General features: G+C 34.1%; 1 protein-coding gene across 18 annotated transcripts in view; it reads right to left on the reverse strand.

Moving 5' to 3' along the window:
* Positions 1 to 17,876, reverse strand: part of DLG1 (discs large MAGUK scaffold protein 1) — a 278,082-nt gene that overhangs the window by 191,631 nt on the left and 68,575 nt on the right. The window contains exon 1 of one of the 18 annotated variants that reach the window (XM_074404061.1): positions 5,231 to 11,663. The exons of 16 other annotated variants lie outside the window; for them this stretch is intronic. In XM_074404061.1, the coding sequence (XP_074260162.1) occupies positions 5,231 to 5,422 (192 nt within the window). In that variant the 5' untranslated portion in view covers positions 5,423 to 11,663. Of the gene's footprint in view, positions 1 to 5,230; positions 11,664 to 17,876 lie in introns of those variants that run through there. One more of the 18 variants, XM_074404063.1, reaches the window with a different exon arrangement.

A 17,876-nucleotide genomic window follows, 5' to 3' on the forward strand; every position in this document is an offset into this window, starting at 1 on the left:
ATCCAATTCTAACAAGCAAACTGCTATTGGTCATTATTTATTATGGAGTATTTTTCAATTTGAAGTCTATTTTGAAACAGTATTCTTAAATAAGAGCATCTTAAGTTACCTATTAGTGCTCACTGAACCATTTCAAGGAAACCTTAGCTACCATACACCATACCCTAAAGGTAAAGGGACATGCTCCTTATACTTGAGTGTAATGGTAGCTTTTTTACAATGTTTACTTTTGCTTCTGAAGGTTGGAACAAAAAAAGTAAGAAGGATCAAGAAACCTAACAGGGGCTGTGCATGGCGGCTCATGCCTAGAATCTTAGCACTTTGGGAGACCAAGGTGGGTAGATCACCTGAGGTCAGAACTTCGAGACCAGCCTGGCAAACGTGGTGAAACCCCGACTCTACTAAAAATACAGAAAAATGAGCCAGGTATAGTCGCCTGCGCCAGTAATCCCAGCTACTCAGAAGGCGGAGGCAGGAGACTTGCTTGATCTCGGGAAGCAGAGGTTGCAGTGAGCCAAGATGATGCCACTGCACTCCAGCCTGGGTGACACAGCAACAAAAAAAGAAAAGAAATAAACATTAACAGGAAGCAAATACTCCATGAAGTTACGTTTCAACATTTACGTAGACATTTTACCAACCAGATGTGTGAAAAGAGAGCCTCAACTGGACTTTTCTGCTTTGTTTCAGCTGAACAGACACATTACTTGATAAGTAAATTAATTTGTCTAGCTAGCTCCTTAGTCTTTTAGGATGATGTATTTAAACTCCTATCTTTCTCTGCCGGATGAGGGGTACAGAGAAAAAAAAACCCCAAACCCCATTCTTAAACTGAATGAATTAAATAAGTCTGATTAGACTTCAGTAAAAATGCTGTGCATATGCATTAAGTCAGACACTGTAGATCGCTTTGCTCAACACTACAGCCTGTTTTCCTTGCTTTTGTCTAATATAGAGACTATAAAAGCTAAATACTGTATAGTATCCTTCAGTATCTGTGGGGAACATGTTCCAGGACCTCCCAAAGAGACTGAAATCTGAAGATCCTCAAGTCGCTGACATAAGGTGGTATATGTAATATTTGCACACAACCTATGTACACCCTCCCCTATACTTTAAATCATCTCTAGAGTACATACATTACCTCGTACAATGTTAATGCTATGTAAATAGTTTTTATAATGTGTTGTTTAGGGATAAATGACAAGAAAAAATGTCTGTATATGCTCAGTACAAGCAAATTTTTTCCCAAAATATTTCTGATCCACAGTTGGCTGATCAGAAAGGAAGCCATGGACATGAAGAGCTGGCTACAGTAGGTTCCAAACTCTTCCTTACTACTAGGAGAGTCCGTGTGACACAGTTTTAATAAATGAAATACAGGCAGATATCTACTAGCATTATAAACCATGCTCCTTTTCCCTTTCCACCTCTTCTTCCTGTCTTTATGACTAGTGCTGTAACAGACATCTTTGAATGAAGCAAAGGCCAAGAGGAAAAGATGTCCAAAGTTGTAGCAGCTGCATATTTCTAAGCTGACTATAATGAGGAAAAGATAAGGACCCATTTGCTTAAAGTCATTGTTGGTTTAGAATTTATTATTTGCAAACATCATGTTAAGCACAAGTGAACTAAGTGAAGCAAATGGGTCATACCATTCAAATCTATGCTGTAACACTTTTTCACCCAGGGAGAAGTGAGATGGGTAGTGGGGAAAATAATGTAATTGTAAGGCAGGGCTTCTCAAAGTTTTCCACCCAATTATCTTTTAACAGCAAAAAAACAAAACATTAGGAATAGGAAGCAACACAGCAAGAAGTCATGGCTACACGAACAATATTTCTTGAAAATCTCATCTTTTACACAAATTCTACGTATACAATTACACTTACATAAATTATCCATAAAAATTATACTTTAACCCGCTCAAATGCTATACTGTAAGTTTCAATATGAAAATAAACTTTTAAAGTCATTTTCTTATTAAAACTAGGTTTGAGAAAAAATGATGTTAGGATGACTGTAGAGTACCCACTGACATACCAGATTTGTCCCTGAAGCTACCTGTATCCCAGGTCAAGAATCACAGCTAAGTGGAAATAGAGTACCTTTTCTAATAAAATAGAATCATCAAGGTTTTAACACCTTACACTATCTTGCTGTGGAGCTAAGACACCCAAAACAACACTCCTAACTTTATACTAGGTGTTTTGCCTTCCCTCTGGGCTTCTCTCACTTCAATTACTGCCTGTCATCAAACATACTTTAACGCTTTATTGCAAAAAGCATTCTCATGGCTTCTCTTAGTGTAGTTAGTAAAGGCAAGAACTTTCAACAGCTTGATATTACAAACAAACAACTTTAGCTTCACAAAATACAAGTTTCTGATCTTCATACAGCTCATCTCCTCCTAGGGATCTTAAGACTCCGGTCTTACTGTGCCTTCTATTTTGAAATAGCTAGTTCTACACTAAAGAGTTGGCATACCTTTAGAGGCACTATGAGTTTGCTAATTTTTGTTCACGTCTACCCCCAAAGAACTGCCTCCTAAACAGCTTCACAGTCTCTAGATTAAGAATCTGAATGTAGGCCAGGCGTGGCATCTCATGCCTGTAATCCCAGCACTTTGGGAGACCGAGGCAGGCAGATCACTTGAGGTCAGCAGTTTGAAACCAGCCTGGCCAACATGGTGAAACCCCATCTCTATTTAAAAAAAAAAAAAGAAGAAGAAGAAGAAGAAGAATCTAAATGTCCTCTGCATTCTCCTTACATTACCCAAGGTCCTTTCTCTGAGTTCTAACATGAGACATGAGAGATAAACAGGCTTCTTTCCATATGGACTGATACCAGAAATTAACTCATCTTTTGATGATACTGCTCCAATTACAAACATGCAGGCACACTCTCATTTTGACACACATGGAGACTTCCAAGATTCTATAGTAAACAGATTGCTTCTTTATGATAATCTATTACTAAAACCTTCTTGGATAAATGTCTCATAAAGAAAAGAATGGTTAAGAGGTAAACTCTAGTCACCTAGAAAACTGACTTTTAAAAAAGACATTTAATTTCCAACAAACAAGGTGGTGCTTTTATTCCTTTTCAAAAGCTCATGTCACAAATGAATATAGTAAGCTTAGTTTTAAATGTGACTTGGAATTTACATAGTAAGATTACTTGCTCACCCAAGTTTGCCTACAAATTAGGAAGTGAACAGTTATTAATTGGCATTAGAAGTACCACTGGTATTAGAAGATAAACTTTTTGCACATGCAATATTGGTATTGGCTTATACACTGGAAAGAAGCATGTGTTTACCCTTATTGTCTCAAGCTATTTCTGAAATGTTCTAACTAAAAGTTGTGGGATAATTCTGGTACAATTCCCCCCAATAGGTATTCTTCTTTAATCACATATTAAAATTTTTAATTAATTTAGTTGTCAGTTTCTCTGCAAAGCTTCAAATAATTAATTTTGCATCTATCAAAATACACTAATAAAAAATGTGGCAAGGATGCTGTAGTCTTAGAAACTATATTTCTACATAGTCTCTTGTCAATACTACCTGCCATAAAATTCAAACATTTTGGAGAACAATTTTAAAAAATTCTATCCACAAATGGTTAAGCCCCAAAATAATTCACTTCTTGTTATTTCCCAAATTAAAGTATCTGATTTCTTAAATTGTAAACATATAACTCAGATGCCCTTTTAACTATCTTTAATTACCAAGTATGACCACAACAAAGACATTTTCAATAGAATATTTTCTTCATTTTCCCACCAGAGGGCAACCAAGAACCTCAAGCGGTGTTCTACAATCAATTTAACAGAATCCAATGTGTAAGGAGTAGAGGATAGGGGAGGCATTTAAAGTTCACTGAGACTATCAGACTAGTCATAAGCAATGGCATGTTACTTCTTAAAACTGACTCTATAACAAGGGTAGTATTTTAAAACATCTTATATACATAATTAGATGTTTAATTTACCTACAAACATTTTTTACAGTGATTAGCTTTATAGAAACATTCCTTAAAAAATTTTAAATCCTTTTCCTAAAACACCCTGTTGTACATACCATATGACAAAACAGGCTTAACAATCAGGGAAAAAAGAAAATGTAGCCTTAGCTATTTAAACAATGCATATGAATTTTACACTGGCTCATAGTTGAACAACCAATATGAATTGTAAATTTGTTAAAAATCTGTTTCTACTAGCAGCATACTTTTTCTTATGCAATCATTTCCATATTCTAGTTCAGAAAATTTCTGAAATCTCACTAGGAAAATAAGAATTCTCTGACACAACAAAGAATTTAAAGTGAAGGGGGAAACTGCTTGGGTGACCAGAAAAGCAATATATTCTTTAATAAAGGGGTAAAAAACTTTCAGCCTAATTTAATCAGCTAGCAGTTTGAGACCCCTTCACACCATCAATTGAGAAGTTTCAGTCTTACAAAAACTAAAAAGAAAATAAAAGTTTCATTTGAAACAATACTTGAAAATAATTATTCCCTCAAATACCACAGTAGAGGGCTCTCTTTGTCTACAAATAGCTTTAAACCATATGTTGTTTTTGATTGCAGAAATCAGGTAAAAATGCATCTGTTCTTTCTTCCATTTAGCATTTTATATAAAAAAACATAAATTTATCTTTAAGGCAAACTTTACATTTATATATAGAACACCTTACTCAACCACTGTTTCATTTATAGGAAATGAATAGTAAAGTTATGGTTCTTTCGGTGTTTATTTTGTTTAAAAGCTTTTTTTCTTCTATACAATCTAAATAGCAACACAATTTAGTATCAAAATCACAAAGTCTATGGCATTAGTTTAAATATGAAACCTGCCACAAGCAATTTCTTCCATCAAAGTGATATCAGAAAGCATCTTCAATCCTGCATATCAATGGTGTTTTCTGTACACTACATTCTCCACAGTAGCAAAACATAAAAAGCAAGTCAATTATTAATCCTCATTAATGGAGAATGACAGCATTTTATATGCAGCTTTCATAAAAATCAGATCCTTTTCTACTATACCTTAACTGTGTGCACAGACCCATTTGTGTGTCTTACTCATGTCACACACACAAAGGACAGGAAATCTATTACATGAATTAAAGTCAATCAAATCATCTAATCTAAACTATATTTCTTTGCTGAAATATTATTGGATTTAAAAACCAAGCTTTTTAAGGAAATATTATTCAAACCCACCTTACATCCAAACATTAAGGATATTGTGCTGTTGGTGCATGCTACTTTACAGTGGCATAACATCGGAGAAAAGCAATCCAAGTTTTTGATGCTAGGAGACATTTTTTCAGACCCTGAGTACTTAAATCGATCCAAGACTGAAATTCCAGAAAAATGCCTTGGTGAATGTTGTTTGCTGACTGTCTTGAACATTTACTCTAGATCCAAAGTACTCTTTTTTTTTAAAAAAGAAACTGTCTTAAAATGTTGCATTCTTCAGCTGTTTCCACCCCCACAGCAGAGATCAAGTCGGTATACTATGATTGGAATTAAGATGCTGTTTCTTTTTCCTGCATAATAAAACTGCTTCAATAAAATTATAGCCAAATTCCCAGAATGAAAGTGCTCATTTAGCACCACTTTGTCAAGGCCTTGCTAATAGCCTTAAAATTTAATCCAGCATCGGATTCACCACAGAAGCTCCACTTGCTGCAGTATTAAGCTCTGCTATCTCCTCCATGAGAATAAGATACAACTGGAACAGAGCCACTCTGCTCAAATATATGCTGGCTGCTTTGGGGGAGGGGCAAGATGTTGCAGCAAGGGATTCATTACATGGTTTAGTAAGAGATAAGCCCAGAGCTTGTCGTATGTGATGCTTTCTTACTACACCACTAAACATTCTAGTCTGATTTAAAATATGTAGTTAATAGTAAAAAGAGTACCTCAATCACTTATCATTTTTCTCTATAAACAATTCAAGCAACAACAACAAAAATCAATCATCTGCTAAAGTTAAGTAGAATAATCACAAAATTAAACTTAGACAGTAAAAAAAGTTCAATATTTTCTAATACATCAAAATAACTTAAAATCTGAGAAAATGTTACTGAACTGATTTTTATGTATATCTACACCATGTGGAAAGTTAAGTAATTTAATTCATTGATATGTCACTGATTCATCTACTGTTTCAAAGATTATTTTCTGTGCTTTGGCTTTTTAATCAACCCACTGGCAAAAAAGTTAACATTATCTAATTACAGCCAAAGCAACAAATAACACTATGAAAATGTCATTCTTAGAGTATTTTATATTTAAAATCCTGCACACAAATGTTACATCTTATGCAGTAGCATCAATTTAAATGGACAATATTTATTGAAACTCAAAAGCTGAATTAACAAATGCCATCAAAAAATTAAATAACACTCAAAGGAATATTTACTGCTTCATCTGTGTAATTATCTTTTCTTTCTTCCACTATTATTTGGGTTGTTATAAGTACTATATTTATACTGTGGTTAAGAAATATAATTGCTAATGAAGACTGCCAAATTTTACAAAACTGCCTGTAATCCTTGCACCTTGGGAGGCTGAGGTGGGTAGATGGTCTGAGATCAGGAGTTCGAGACCAGCCTGGCCAACATGGTGAAACCCTGTCTCTACTAAAAACACAAAAAAATTAGCCGGTCATGGTGGTGGCGGCACGCCTGTAGTCCAAGTTATTGGGAGGCTGAAGCAGAATTGCTTGAACCCGGGAGACAAAGGTTGCAGTGAGTCAGGATTGCGCCACTGCACTGCCTGAGTGACAGAGTGAGATTCCATCTCCAAACAAACAAACAAAATATTTTACAAAACTAAAATTATCAATTCATATACTTATACTCAATGATCTTATGTCTCTATATGCTTAGTAAGTAAAGCTGTTTGTGGAAAGGTACACTATATTTTGCTATACACCAGAGACAGTGTGCCAAAAGACAAAAATTCTCTTGTCACCAATCATTACTCTAATTCCAAACCTGCTTAAGAACACTCATAATTCCAATTTCCTATGCAATTCTCTACTCTGTTCCATTCCTACTTACATAATTTTATAAGGGGAAAAAGAGAGAAAACTAGGTTACTTTCTAAAACAGTATAGGAAATAGCTGGTTCTCCAATCTGATTAACTGCAAATCACACGACTCTTGTAAAACTTAAATGAAAAGTCAAATGTCAACTGTAACTAGGGCAAGAAAAAGTAAACTATGCTCCTTAAAAGACTTTATATTTAAAAATGCATTTACTAAGTCAGAACTATAGTTGTTATGCTGTAGTTCTCAGCCTTTTTCGCTGCAGTGCCTTGGGGTGTCACCAATGTTCTTTCATTTTAAAACTTTCATTTTCAAATTTAGAAATTTTAATTTTAAAAGCCTGGAAGCACAAATGTATAACAAGTTTTAATACTGGTATTTACCTATAACAATTGATTTACCAATACTACCAAGTAAACTCATTTTGTGTAAATCTCAAAATACAACTTCTAAAATTGTTGTGCACATGGGGGATTTGTCTCATTGATCATGTAGGTTGTATGCACTGAGTCTTAATAAAATTCAGTTCTGTTCAGACATGTCTGCTCACCTAAAACTATATAAGCAAGCCCATTATTTAGCACGTCTAATAGAATAAAATGTCAGTCAAAGTTCAAGCATGTCTACTTAGCCTGTGCTCTTAATACAGTCTGCCTTATTGAGCTGGTTACACAATAAACATGAAATATATTCAACTACAATATTATGCTGTAATCATTTTAATGATTATTAGGAATTAACCAGTGTTTCTTGTTTGATTTTTTTTTTTTTTTTTTTTTTTTTGGTAAACTGAATGAATGAGTTCAATGTATATATTCTGGGTTAAAATTTACCATACCTACAACTGCAGAAGAGAGTATTAAAAAACATGAATTTGATTTTGGGACTTACCAGAAAAAATGACTGATTTTGACTATTTTGAAACTCTGAGTAGATCTGATAGATCTGCACTAAAGTGTCTTAGGTTGTTTTATTTGTTTTCTAATGATGTTATCTAACAAATCAATATCCCAGGTAAATTCAGCCAAATAATGCCTGTCAAACTACCTAAGAAACAACATATTAGTAATAATAAATAATTAAAACAGTAGCAGTTATCATTTAACAATTATCTACTACTAGTGAAGCACTGTGCAAAGTGCTTTCATGTGTCAGAAAAATTATCAAAAGCTTGGAAAAAGAGGCAAAAAAACCCTGGTAGTATATCCAATGTTGTAACAGAGAGAAAGGTTGTTCAAAATTATCCAGGGCAATGGTTTTCATCGTGGAACAATTTTGCACCCTCAGGAACGCTTGGCAATATCTGCTGCCCAATCAGGGAGAAGAGAAGAGTCTAAGGGCACCTAGTGAGTAGAAGCCAGGGACCTAAACATTTTATAACACGCTGGACAGCTTTCCACAACAAAAAATGATCTAGCCCCAAAATCAAGAATGCCCAAGTTGAGAAATTCTAATTTAGGAGAATGTACATTTCTATTTACTAAAAGTTCCGTCCCAGCACTTTAGGAGGTCAAAGTGAGAGGACTGCTTAAGGCCAGAAGTTTGAGACTAGCCCAGTCAACACAGCAAAAGTCCATTTCTAAAATAAAATAAATATAAATATAAGAAGCTGAGGTGGAAAGATCATTTGGGTCCAGGGGTTAAAGGCTGTAGTAAGCTATGATTGAGCCACTGTACTCCAGACTGGGTGACAGAGTGAGATCCTGTCTCTTAAAAAAGCAAAAGTCCTAGACAGTGAGGTTATGTATGTTAACTTGTAGCTTTTTATCCAATAGAGAAGCAAGTAATTTTTGCCCTGATAACCACAAAGATTAAAATTCCTGGCCTTGCTGGATATTAATCAGTTTCTTATCTAACTCAGCAGCCTTCTATTAACATTGCCTATAAATACTTGGATCCACAAATGCACTCTGGGCAAATTTAACATCTTACTATTTTATTAATAAGTGAGTGGAATACAATCTGTTACACATATTCTATATTTGCCTAAGTGTAAGAACTTTGCTTTTTTGACAATCATACTTTAACACACATAATCACCTTACTTAATCCAAATATGATTACTTGGATATACTTTAACACATGTAATTATCTTACTTAATCTAAATACGATTTACCTCTTATGAGGTAAAAGCTATTTCAACGTCCACTTGATAAATGAGAAACTCAAGGCTTGGAGGAGTCACATAATTTATCTATGGTGTAACAGCTAGCAGAAATGAGAATCGTGTCTGACTATAAAGCTCATTTTCAACAATTAATAAATGCAAGCCAAGGTTACATATTTAGTTAAGTCCAAAGTCTTTACTATCCTTTCTACCTGCCAGAATGACAATTTAAGGCAGTAAGGCAAGCTTTAAAACAGTTATCAATTACTAATCTGTTTAAATTGGGTTTTTCTCAATATTGTATAACAAAATTAGGGGGAAAAAAGATGCTGAGATTAGTAATATCAAAATGTTTGCATTACTCAGAACTGCCTGTTTAGATTTATATAATAAACAAATCTTATAAATAAGAATTTATAAGTAAATATATGGTAATAAATACTACCTATATTACGTATTACATTTCCATGTTTAAGATTTCACTGTCAATTGAAATCTTAAAAAGGGGTTAAAATACAAAAGCAACAGCCAGCAAAACTCTTTCACCTGTCACATTAACCCTTGATCAAATAATTCAATAAAAACATCAAACTATTTAGTCATGCCTTTTTTATTATATGTTAATTCATTATCAAACAAATGATGAGTTATTAACACAAAACAAGGGTAAGCTAACAAATTTTAAGTCCATAAGAAGCTAAAGTTGGAGACCAACTTGAGCAGTGTTATGCCTTTGTTTTTTTAATTTCCAGATGATTTTGACATGTCACTGTCATCCCACTGACTTTCAAAACATCATGGTAAATCAATAAATATTTGAGTTTTATACCAAAGACAGTATTAGCCTCTTTATATAAACAATTGTAATTCCTACAGAGCAGAGGACTTAGGTAAGATCACAAAGTGATGTTACATCTAAAGACCAGAGGTATACATCTTAAAGAATATCTGAATTTAATTTTCACCTTGCTAAAAAAACAAGAATTAAATGATAGTAATATCTGCTAAAAAAAAAAAAAAGGCATTGTTTTTCATGACTCTTCCAATTGCTTTACATATAGTAAGTTACCTAATCATCTTAATGTTAAGTAAGCTATAGCATATAACTAAGTTGATGTAACACCTAAGTTTCCATGGTGACAGTTTGAACTTAAAAAATTATTTACTGAAAATTTCAACATTAGAAACTATCTCCAACAGAAATGTCTAATAGTTCTTACAGTCAAGAAAATGTAGGTAGATCACACTGCTGTTAAGAGAACCATATGGGATTTAAATAAAAAATGAAGTTAGAAAAATATTATTTTTCTTAAATTACATGAAGAATTAATGCTGTGGTTTTGCTTTACTTGCTGTCTTTTTGAAATGGTAGGTATTAAGCACTCCCATTAGTTACCTATGAATTTGCCATCAATTTTTCTGGCAAAGAACAACCCACAATAATGTGGACATTGCTGTTACAAGCAGGCTTACAAAATTGATTTAGTAAAAATATGGTAAAACTGATTAAATACCTTTTGCTGTGAGTAAGAATATAAGAATACTAACATATGGTATGGTCTTACACCTGTAATTCCAGCACTCTAGGATGCTGAGGTAGGAAGACAGCTGAGCACAGGAGTTCAGGCTACAGTGAGCTATGATCATACCACTGTACATGCACGGATGAATGGATGACAGAGACCTTGTCTCTTTAAAAAAAAAAAAAAGGTGCAAGAAGAGCCATGCTAATGATAATGATACTGCTCATGGTAACAAAAAGAAAACTATTATTTTGGGAAAAGCTAGAACTGGACTCAGTATTACTTAGGTTTATAGCTCTATGCTTAAATATTTAAAACCATTAAAAAAATTAATTCATGGAGAAAACAAAACTTTGTTATTATTTGTCTAAAACTCTGACCTCTAACCTACTAGATCCAAATCTTTAGCATTCATCAGAAGCAAATGAACTTGTTAGAAATGCATACTGTAGGCACTTCATGAATATCTGTTCAATAAATATCTGATTATCTGCCATGGTTCTCATTTAAGGCTACATGATATGCAATGCACAGCTGATCTACAACTGCCATCTATCTGCGGGGGAGAACTATGAAAAGTTTCTTTGTGCCAAATGAATCACCAATTTGAGAACTACTAAGTATCTCCACAGATGTAGAAAAAGCACATGACAAAATTCAACAACTATTCATGATAAAGGCATCTACAAAAAATGTACATCTAACATCATCATTAATGATAAAAGACAATGCTTTCTCCTTAAGACCAGAAACAAGGAAAGGATTTATACTCTCATTATCCCTATTCAAAACTATACTGGACGTTCTAACCAGTGTAATCGGGCAAGAAAAATAAAAAGCATATGGACTGGCAAGGAAGAAGTAAAAAATATGCAGAAAACCCTAAGGAATCAACAGAAAACTTAAAACTGTGGGATAGAAGAGTAAAATACAAAAATTAGGATTATATACAATGAACAATCTGAAAACAAAATTAAGAAAATAATTCCACGAACAATAACATTAAAAAGCATATTTAGTAATAAATGTAATAAAAGTACAATATTCATACACTGAAAGTTATAAAACATTATTAGTAGAAACTGAAGGTGATTTAAATAAATAGACATTCTGTATTCATGGATTAGAAGAACTATCAAGTAGAAGTAAGAACTATAATTTTTCAACTTAGACTTCTATTGAAAGGTTTTTTTAAAACTTAAGTTCTTTTTTTCTTTTTTTTTTTTTTTGAGGCAAAGTCTAGCTCTATCACTCAGGCTGGAGTGCAGTGGTGGGATCTCGGCTTGCTGCAACCTCTGCCTCACAGGTTCAAGCGATTCTCCTGCCTCAGCCTATACCTGGGATTACAAGCGTGCACCACTATGCCCGGCTTTTTTTGTATTTTTGGTAGAGACTGGGTTTCACTATGTTGGCCAGGCTGGTCTTGAACTCCTGACCTCAAGTGATCCACCCAACTCAGCCTCCCAAAGTGCTGGGATAACAGACATAAGCCACTGCTCCCAGCCTTTTTACATAAGCATCAACATGCCATGATTCCTATCTTCCACAGTTTGCTTCAGGCTTCTCCATGTTCAAGGAAATTAAATAAATTCATTATACACTGGAAGCACAGCTCTGATAGGTAAGCAAATTTGCTTTTGCCATAAAACTTCTTTGAAACGGTATCTTAGGTGGAAGTCCCAAAAAAACTAAATAGATGAACACAGAGAGGCTGTGGCTGAGCAGCAGTGAGTCCCATCTTATGTCCTATTAAGTCAATCAACACACAGGTGTTGGATTTTAAGGACACCTAAAGTACCAGAGATAAGGTTTTGAATAGTGATTCCCAAATGGTGAGATATGCAAATAAGATTCCCAAGGATTTAGTCTAATTTAAGGCTATCTTTATTTTTTTTAAAAACTCCCTATCTGGTTCTAATACACAGACAGGCTTACAATCCCAGATGATACAATTAAGAAAAGAAAAGCACAGTTTTCAAACCAAACTGAGTGCAAAATTTCAACACAGAATGTTTTTCTCAGGGAGGAGGAAAAACATTCCCAGAAAGTATAATGGATGAATTTAGGAGTAGAGTTTTAACTGACTAGAGATCATACTTTTGCACAGAATAAAAAAATGTTTAATCGATCCCACATTCTCTGAATAAATAGTTATATATTCCTGTGGTGAAATCTTAAACTGCCATTATAAAACAGATAGACATGCATACTTTTAAAGAACATGTATCTTGGACTATTTTGCCTTTTAGCAAAACAAAACAAAACAAAAAACAACACAAATTACAAATTGAGGGAACAAACAGGGTTATATTTCTGTTTATGCCCCGTAAATATGCATAAAAAGGGTTATGATCACAGAAAAATGACTAGAACAAAGTAAAATGTTAATAGAGGTAAGATACGGAGTCTGAGTTTACACAGGAGACTTGGGTACATTTTTATTTCTGAATTCTACAATGAACATACATTATATCTACTTCATCCCAAAAAGTCAAGAATGTTATCTTATTTAAGGAAACTACTGAAGTGGTAGTTCCTATTCTAGAGTAACCATCTTAAATCTATTGTGAAGTTAAACAGAATCTAAATAAATAAAATATGAAAAACTTCTACATCAGGCCAGGAAGAAGTTAACTGGTACAGAACTTGACCTTTTGCCTTAAAACAACTAGAAAACTAGGAAAAAATACATGCCACAACAGTTTTCAGCATTGGACAACAAGGGCTATGATACCTGAGAGAAGGAAAACAAAGTGAGCTCTACTATCTTCCTGGCTTCCTGCCTGGAGGCCATGTTTTGGAACTTGGCACAGGATAGAGAAACCCAAGCAAACACATCCATCTTACTGGGTTGACATCAAGACTGGTGTTCAAGGAGGCTGAAGCACTGGAATTTGCAAGGGAGAATACTGTAAAGAAGATTAAGTAGAAAAAGAGTTCCAGAAATGAACACAGGGAGTCCCCTTGAGATTTCAGTCTGAATACTAATCAACACATGATCAGCATAAAATTCAAGAAGGCTAGGCAAATAAAAATTGCAAGGGACTTCTAAGATAAACAAGCTTCAGAGCTCACAGTAAGCTGAGGGGTGTTCAAACTATATAGAGTAGAGGAACTTCAATAAACATTTAGAGCAATTTAGACTCCCAGACAGTCAAGTATTAAGACTAAGTTGGCCTTAAAGAAAAGGCTACTTGAGATTCAACTTTTAAAAAGCTTTAAAAAAAATTCTTGAACTGATCAACCTTATCTGCAAATGACTTAACTGTCTTCCAAAACAAATAGCAGTATTTTTCAAAGAAAACAATATTTAGGAACACTCAATTATATTCACAATGTCTGGCATCCAATGAAAAATTACCAGACATGCAAAGAAGCAGAAAACTGTGAGCCATCACAGGACGAAAGTCAGTTCCTAAGAACAGACTCAGAAAGGCAAGCAAGAATCAGCACACAAAAACTCAAAAACACTTTTATAAAACTTAAGGATGCTCAAAGACTTAAAGGAAAACATGAATATCATGACAGAAGTGGAAGCAATAAAAACATACCAATTGGGATGAGGTTTTAAATGTGCTGGGAAATGACCTGTCAATTCAGATTTCTTTTTTTTCATCAAAAACATCATTCAAAAATAAAGGCAGGCTAGTCATGGTGGCTGATGACTGTAATCCCACTACTCTGAGAGGCCGAGGTGGGTGGATCGCTTAAGACCAGGAGTTCAAGACTAGCCTAGGCAACATGGCCAAATCCCGTCTCTATAAAAAATACAAAAATTAGCTGCACATGGAGGGGCATGCCTATAGTCCCAGCTACTTGGGAGGCTGAAGTGGGAGGATCACTTAAGCATGGGAGGTGAAGACTGAAATGAGCAAAGATGGCACCACTGCACTACATCCTGGGCAACAGAGTGAGACCCTGTCTCAAAAAAAAAAAAGAAGACAAAAATACTTCAGGTAAACATCGGCTGAGAGAATTCATCACCAGAAGAAATGCATTTCAAAAAAATGTTAAAGAAGTTATTCAGGTGGAAAAAAAAAAAATCAAGTGATCTATAAGATAAAATAAAAGACCATAAAAAATGGTAAACAATTGTGTGAATATTGAAGACTTTATTTCTGATTTTTAAATTTCTTTAAAAGACAAATCTGAAAAATAATAAACTCCTAGAATATAACACAGGAGAAAATCTAAGTGACCTTCTGAATGAATCACTTTTTAGATATAATACCAGAAGCATGACTAATGAAAGAAAAAAATTGTTAAGTTGAACTTCATCAATATTAAAAATGTCTGCTCTGCAAAAGATACTGTTCAGAAAATTAAAAGACATGATATAGATTGGGAGAAAATATGTGCAAACATATCTGGTAAAAGACTAGCCACCAAAATACACAGAGAACTCTTAAGATTCAATAATATGAAAACAAAAAACTCAATTCACAGGCAGAAGAGCTGAACAGAAACTTTACCAAAGAAACTGCACAGAAGGCAAAAAAAAAAAAAAGGGGGGGGGGGAGGTATGAAAAGAAGCTCAACATCATGTGTTATAGGCAAATTTCAAAATACAACAAGATACTATTACACATCTATTAGAATGACTAAAAATCTAAAATGCTGACAATATCAAATGCTGATAAAAAGAGCAACAGGAAATCTTATTTGTTGCTGGTAGAAAGGCAAAGTAGTACAGTTACTTGGGAAGACAGTTTAGTGATCTCTTACAAATTAAACAAACTCTTATCACATGATCTAGAAATCACACACTCGTTGGTAAAGAGTTATATGATATTCTGGAGAAGTCAAAACTGTGCAGAAAGAAAAAAAAAATCGTTGCTTGCCATGGGTTCCAGGTGAAGGAAGGAGAGATGAATAGGTGAAACACTGAATTTTCAGGGCAATGAAACATGTCATCCTACACTTTCAAAACTCACAGACTATATAACACAAAAAGTAAGCCTTAATGCAAACTACGGAGTTCAGATAATAAAAATGTATAATATTGGTTTATTGACTGTAGCTCTGTATATTTCGCTCAACTTTTCTGTAAATCTAAAAACATAAAGTCTATTAATTTTAAAAGACAATGTTCTAAGGCAAAAATAATAACAGTTTTACAGGTTTTATAACATGTAGAAGACATATGAAAATGATAACATACGGCCGGGCACGGTGGCTCAAGCCTGTAATCCCAGCACTTTGGGAGGCCGAGGCGGGTGGATCACGAGGTCGAGAGTTCGAGACCATCCTGGTCGACATGGTGAAACCCCATCTCTACTAAAAATACAAAAAATCAGCTGGGCATGGTGGCGTGTGCCTGTAATCCCAGCTGCTCAGGAGGTTGAGGCAGGAGAATTGCCTGAACCCAGGAGGCGGAGGTTGCGGTGAGCCGAGATCACGCCATTGCACTCCAGCCTGGGTAACAAGAGCGAAACTCCGTCTCAAAAAAAAAAATAAATAAAAAATAAAAAATAAAATAAAAAAAAAATATTAAAAAAAAATAAAAAATAAAATAAAAAAAAAAAAGAAAATGATAACATAAAGGAAGGGAAGGGAAAATGAAACGCAATGTTGTAAGATTCTTACATTATATGCAGAGTGATATAATATTTGAAGACAGACTATGATAACCGGGAGGTGCATACTGTCAATATCAGACTCGAGGACCTAGAATAACTATTAAAGAATAAAGCAAAGAGAAGTAAGTAAAGCAATAGTTAACAATAAAATAAAATCATTAAAAATAATTAATTAAAAAAGACAGTAAAAGGAAAATGATCAAAGAACAGGTGGGACAAATAGAAAAAAATAGCAAGATGACAGATTTAAACCTAACTCTACTGATAATTACATTAAATGTAAATTGTCTAAATGTGTCCACCAAATGGGACAAAGGGGTACCAAAAGATTTATTCTAATATATTTAATTGCAAAATTCATGTGAATATAATCTACTAAGTAAACTGATAATTTGCTGAAGGACAAACACTTGAAGTTACACATATAATTCCTATTACATTTTTCAAATGTCAACATGCCAAAAATTATAAGTATTTATTAGGTTTTTATTTATGTATCAGAAAGATTCTCATTCATATAATTTTTATTTTCCCTATGGATCTGTACATTAAAGTAAATAATTTAAAAATGTGGTAAGCACTGAAAAGGAAACAAATTATATGTTGTCAAGAAGAGTGGCAAAGATTTTACTTAAATAATCAGATAATACCTCTTTGAGGAGGTATCATTTAGGCTGAGAACTGAAGGGTTAGAAGAAAGCAAACATGTAAAAATTAAGAAGAGCTTTCAGGCAAGAAGTACCTAACCTAAAAGAAACGCAATTTTGGCATACTAAAGAAGGCTAGTATATTAACCAGGAGAAGAGTAGCTTAAGTCAGAATGAGACAGGGTTTAGTTCATAAGGATCTATTATGTCAGAATATGCCTAAATTTGGGTTTTATTCTAACTACAACTGTGAGGATTCAGAGGATTCTAAGCAAGGGAGAAATGAGAATTTGATATGCATATTTTTCCACTCTGATTTATGTGGACAACGGGTTATACAGAGTTCATAGTGGAAGCAGGAAGATCAACTACTCAGAACTTGGGTCCAAGGAAGAAATGACGATGGCTTAGACAAGGGTGCTAACAGTGGCGATAAGAAGATGATAGATTAAGTTTATATTTTAAAGGTAGATTGGAGAGGATTTACTGAGGAAGTAAATGTCAAACAAAGTAGAAAACAAAGATGACTAACAGGTTTTCTAGTTTGAGAAACACAGTGTTAGGTGGAAGCAATGGAAAAGATATGGAATATTTTAAATACAAAATAACTATTAGATAGCCAAGTAAGATTCTGAATACAAAATCTAGAAAAATTACCTAGAGATATAAATTCAGGAGTCATCAATATATAGATCATGGTTAAAGTCAAGGCAATAAATGAGATTGCCCTTCACAACGAAAAACAGAAAAAGATCAAGGTCATAACCCTGGGAAACACTAGATTATAGGTAAGGCAGAGGAAAATGCTAGAAAAGCTGGTGAAGCAGTAAGGTTTGAAAGAAAGACAAAAGAGTACATTATCACAGAAACCAAGAGAGGATGCATATATTTTTTAAAAAAGTAATCAATTGTAGAACATACCATTAAAGGCTGGAGAATAGGAGAGGAAAA

The sequence above is a fragment of the Saimiri boliviensis genome, chromosome 8 (genome assembly GCF_048565385.1).
Source record: "Saimiri boliviensis isolate mSaiBol1 chromosome 8, mSaiBol1.pri, whole genome shotgun sequence".
Taxonomy (NCBI): Eukaryota; Metazoa; Chordata; class Mammalia; order Primates; family Cebidae; genus Saimiri; species Saimiri boliviensis.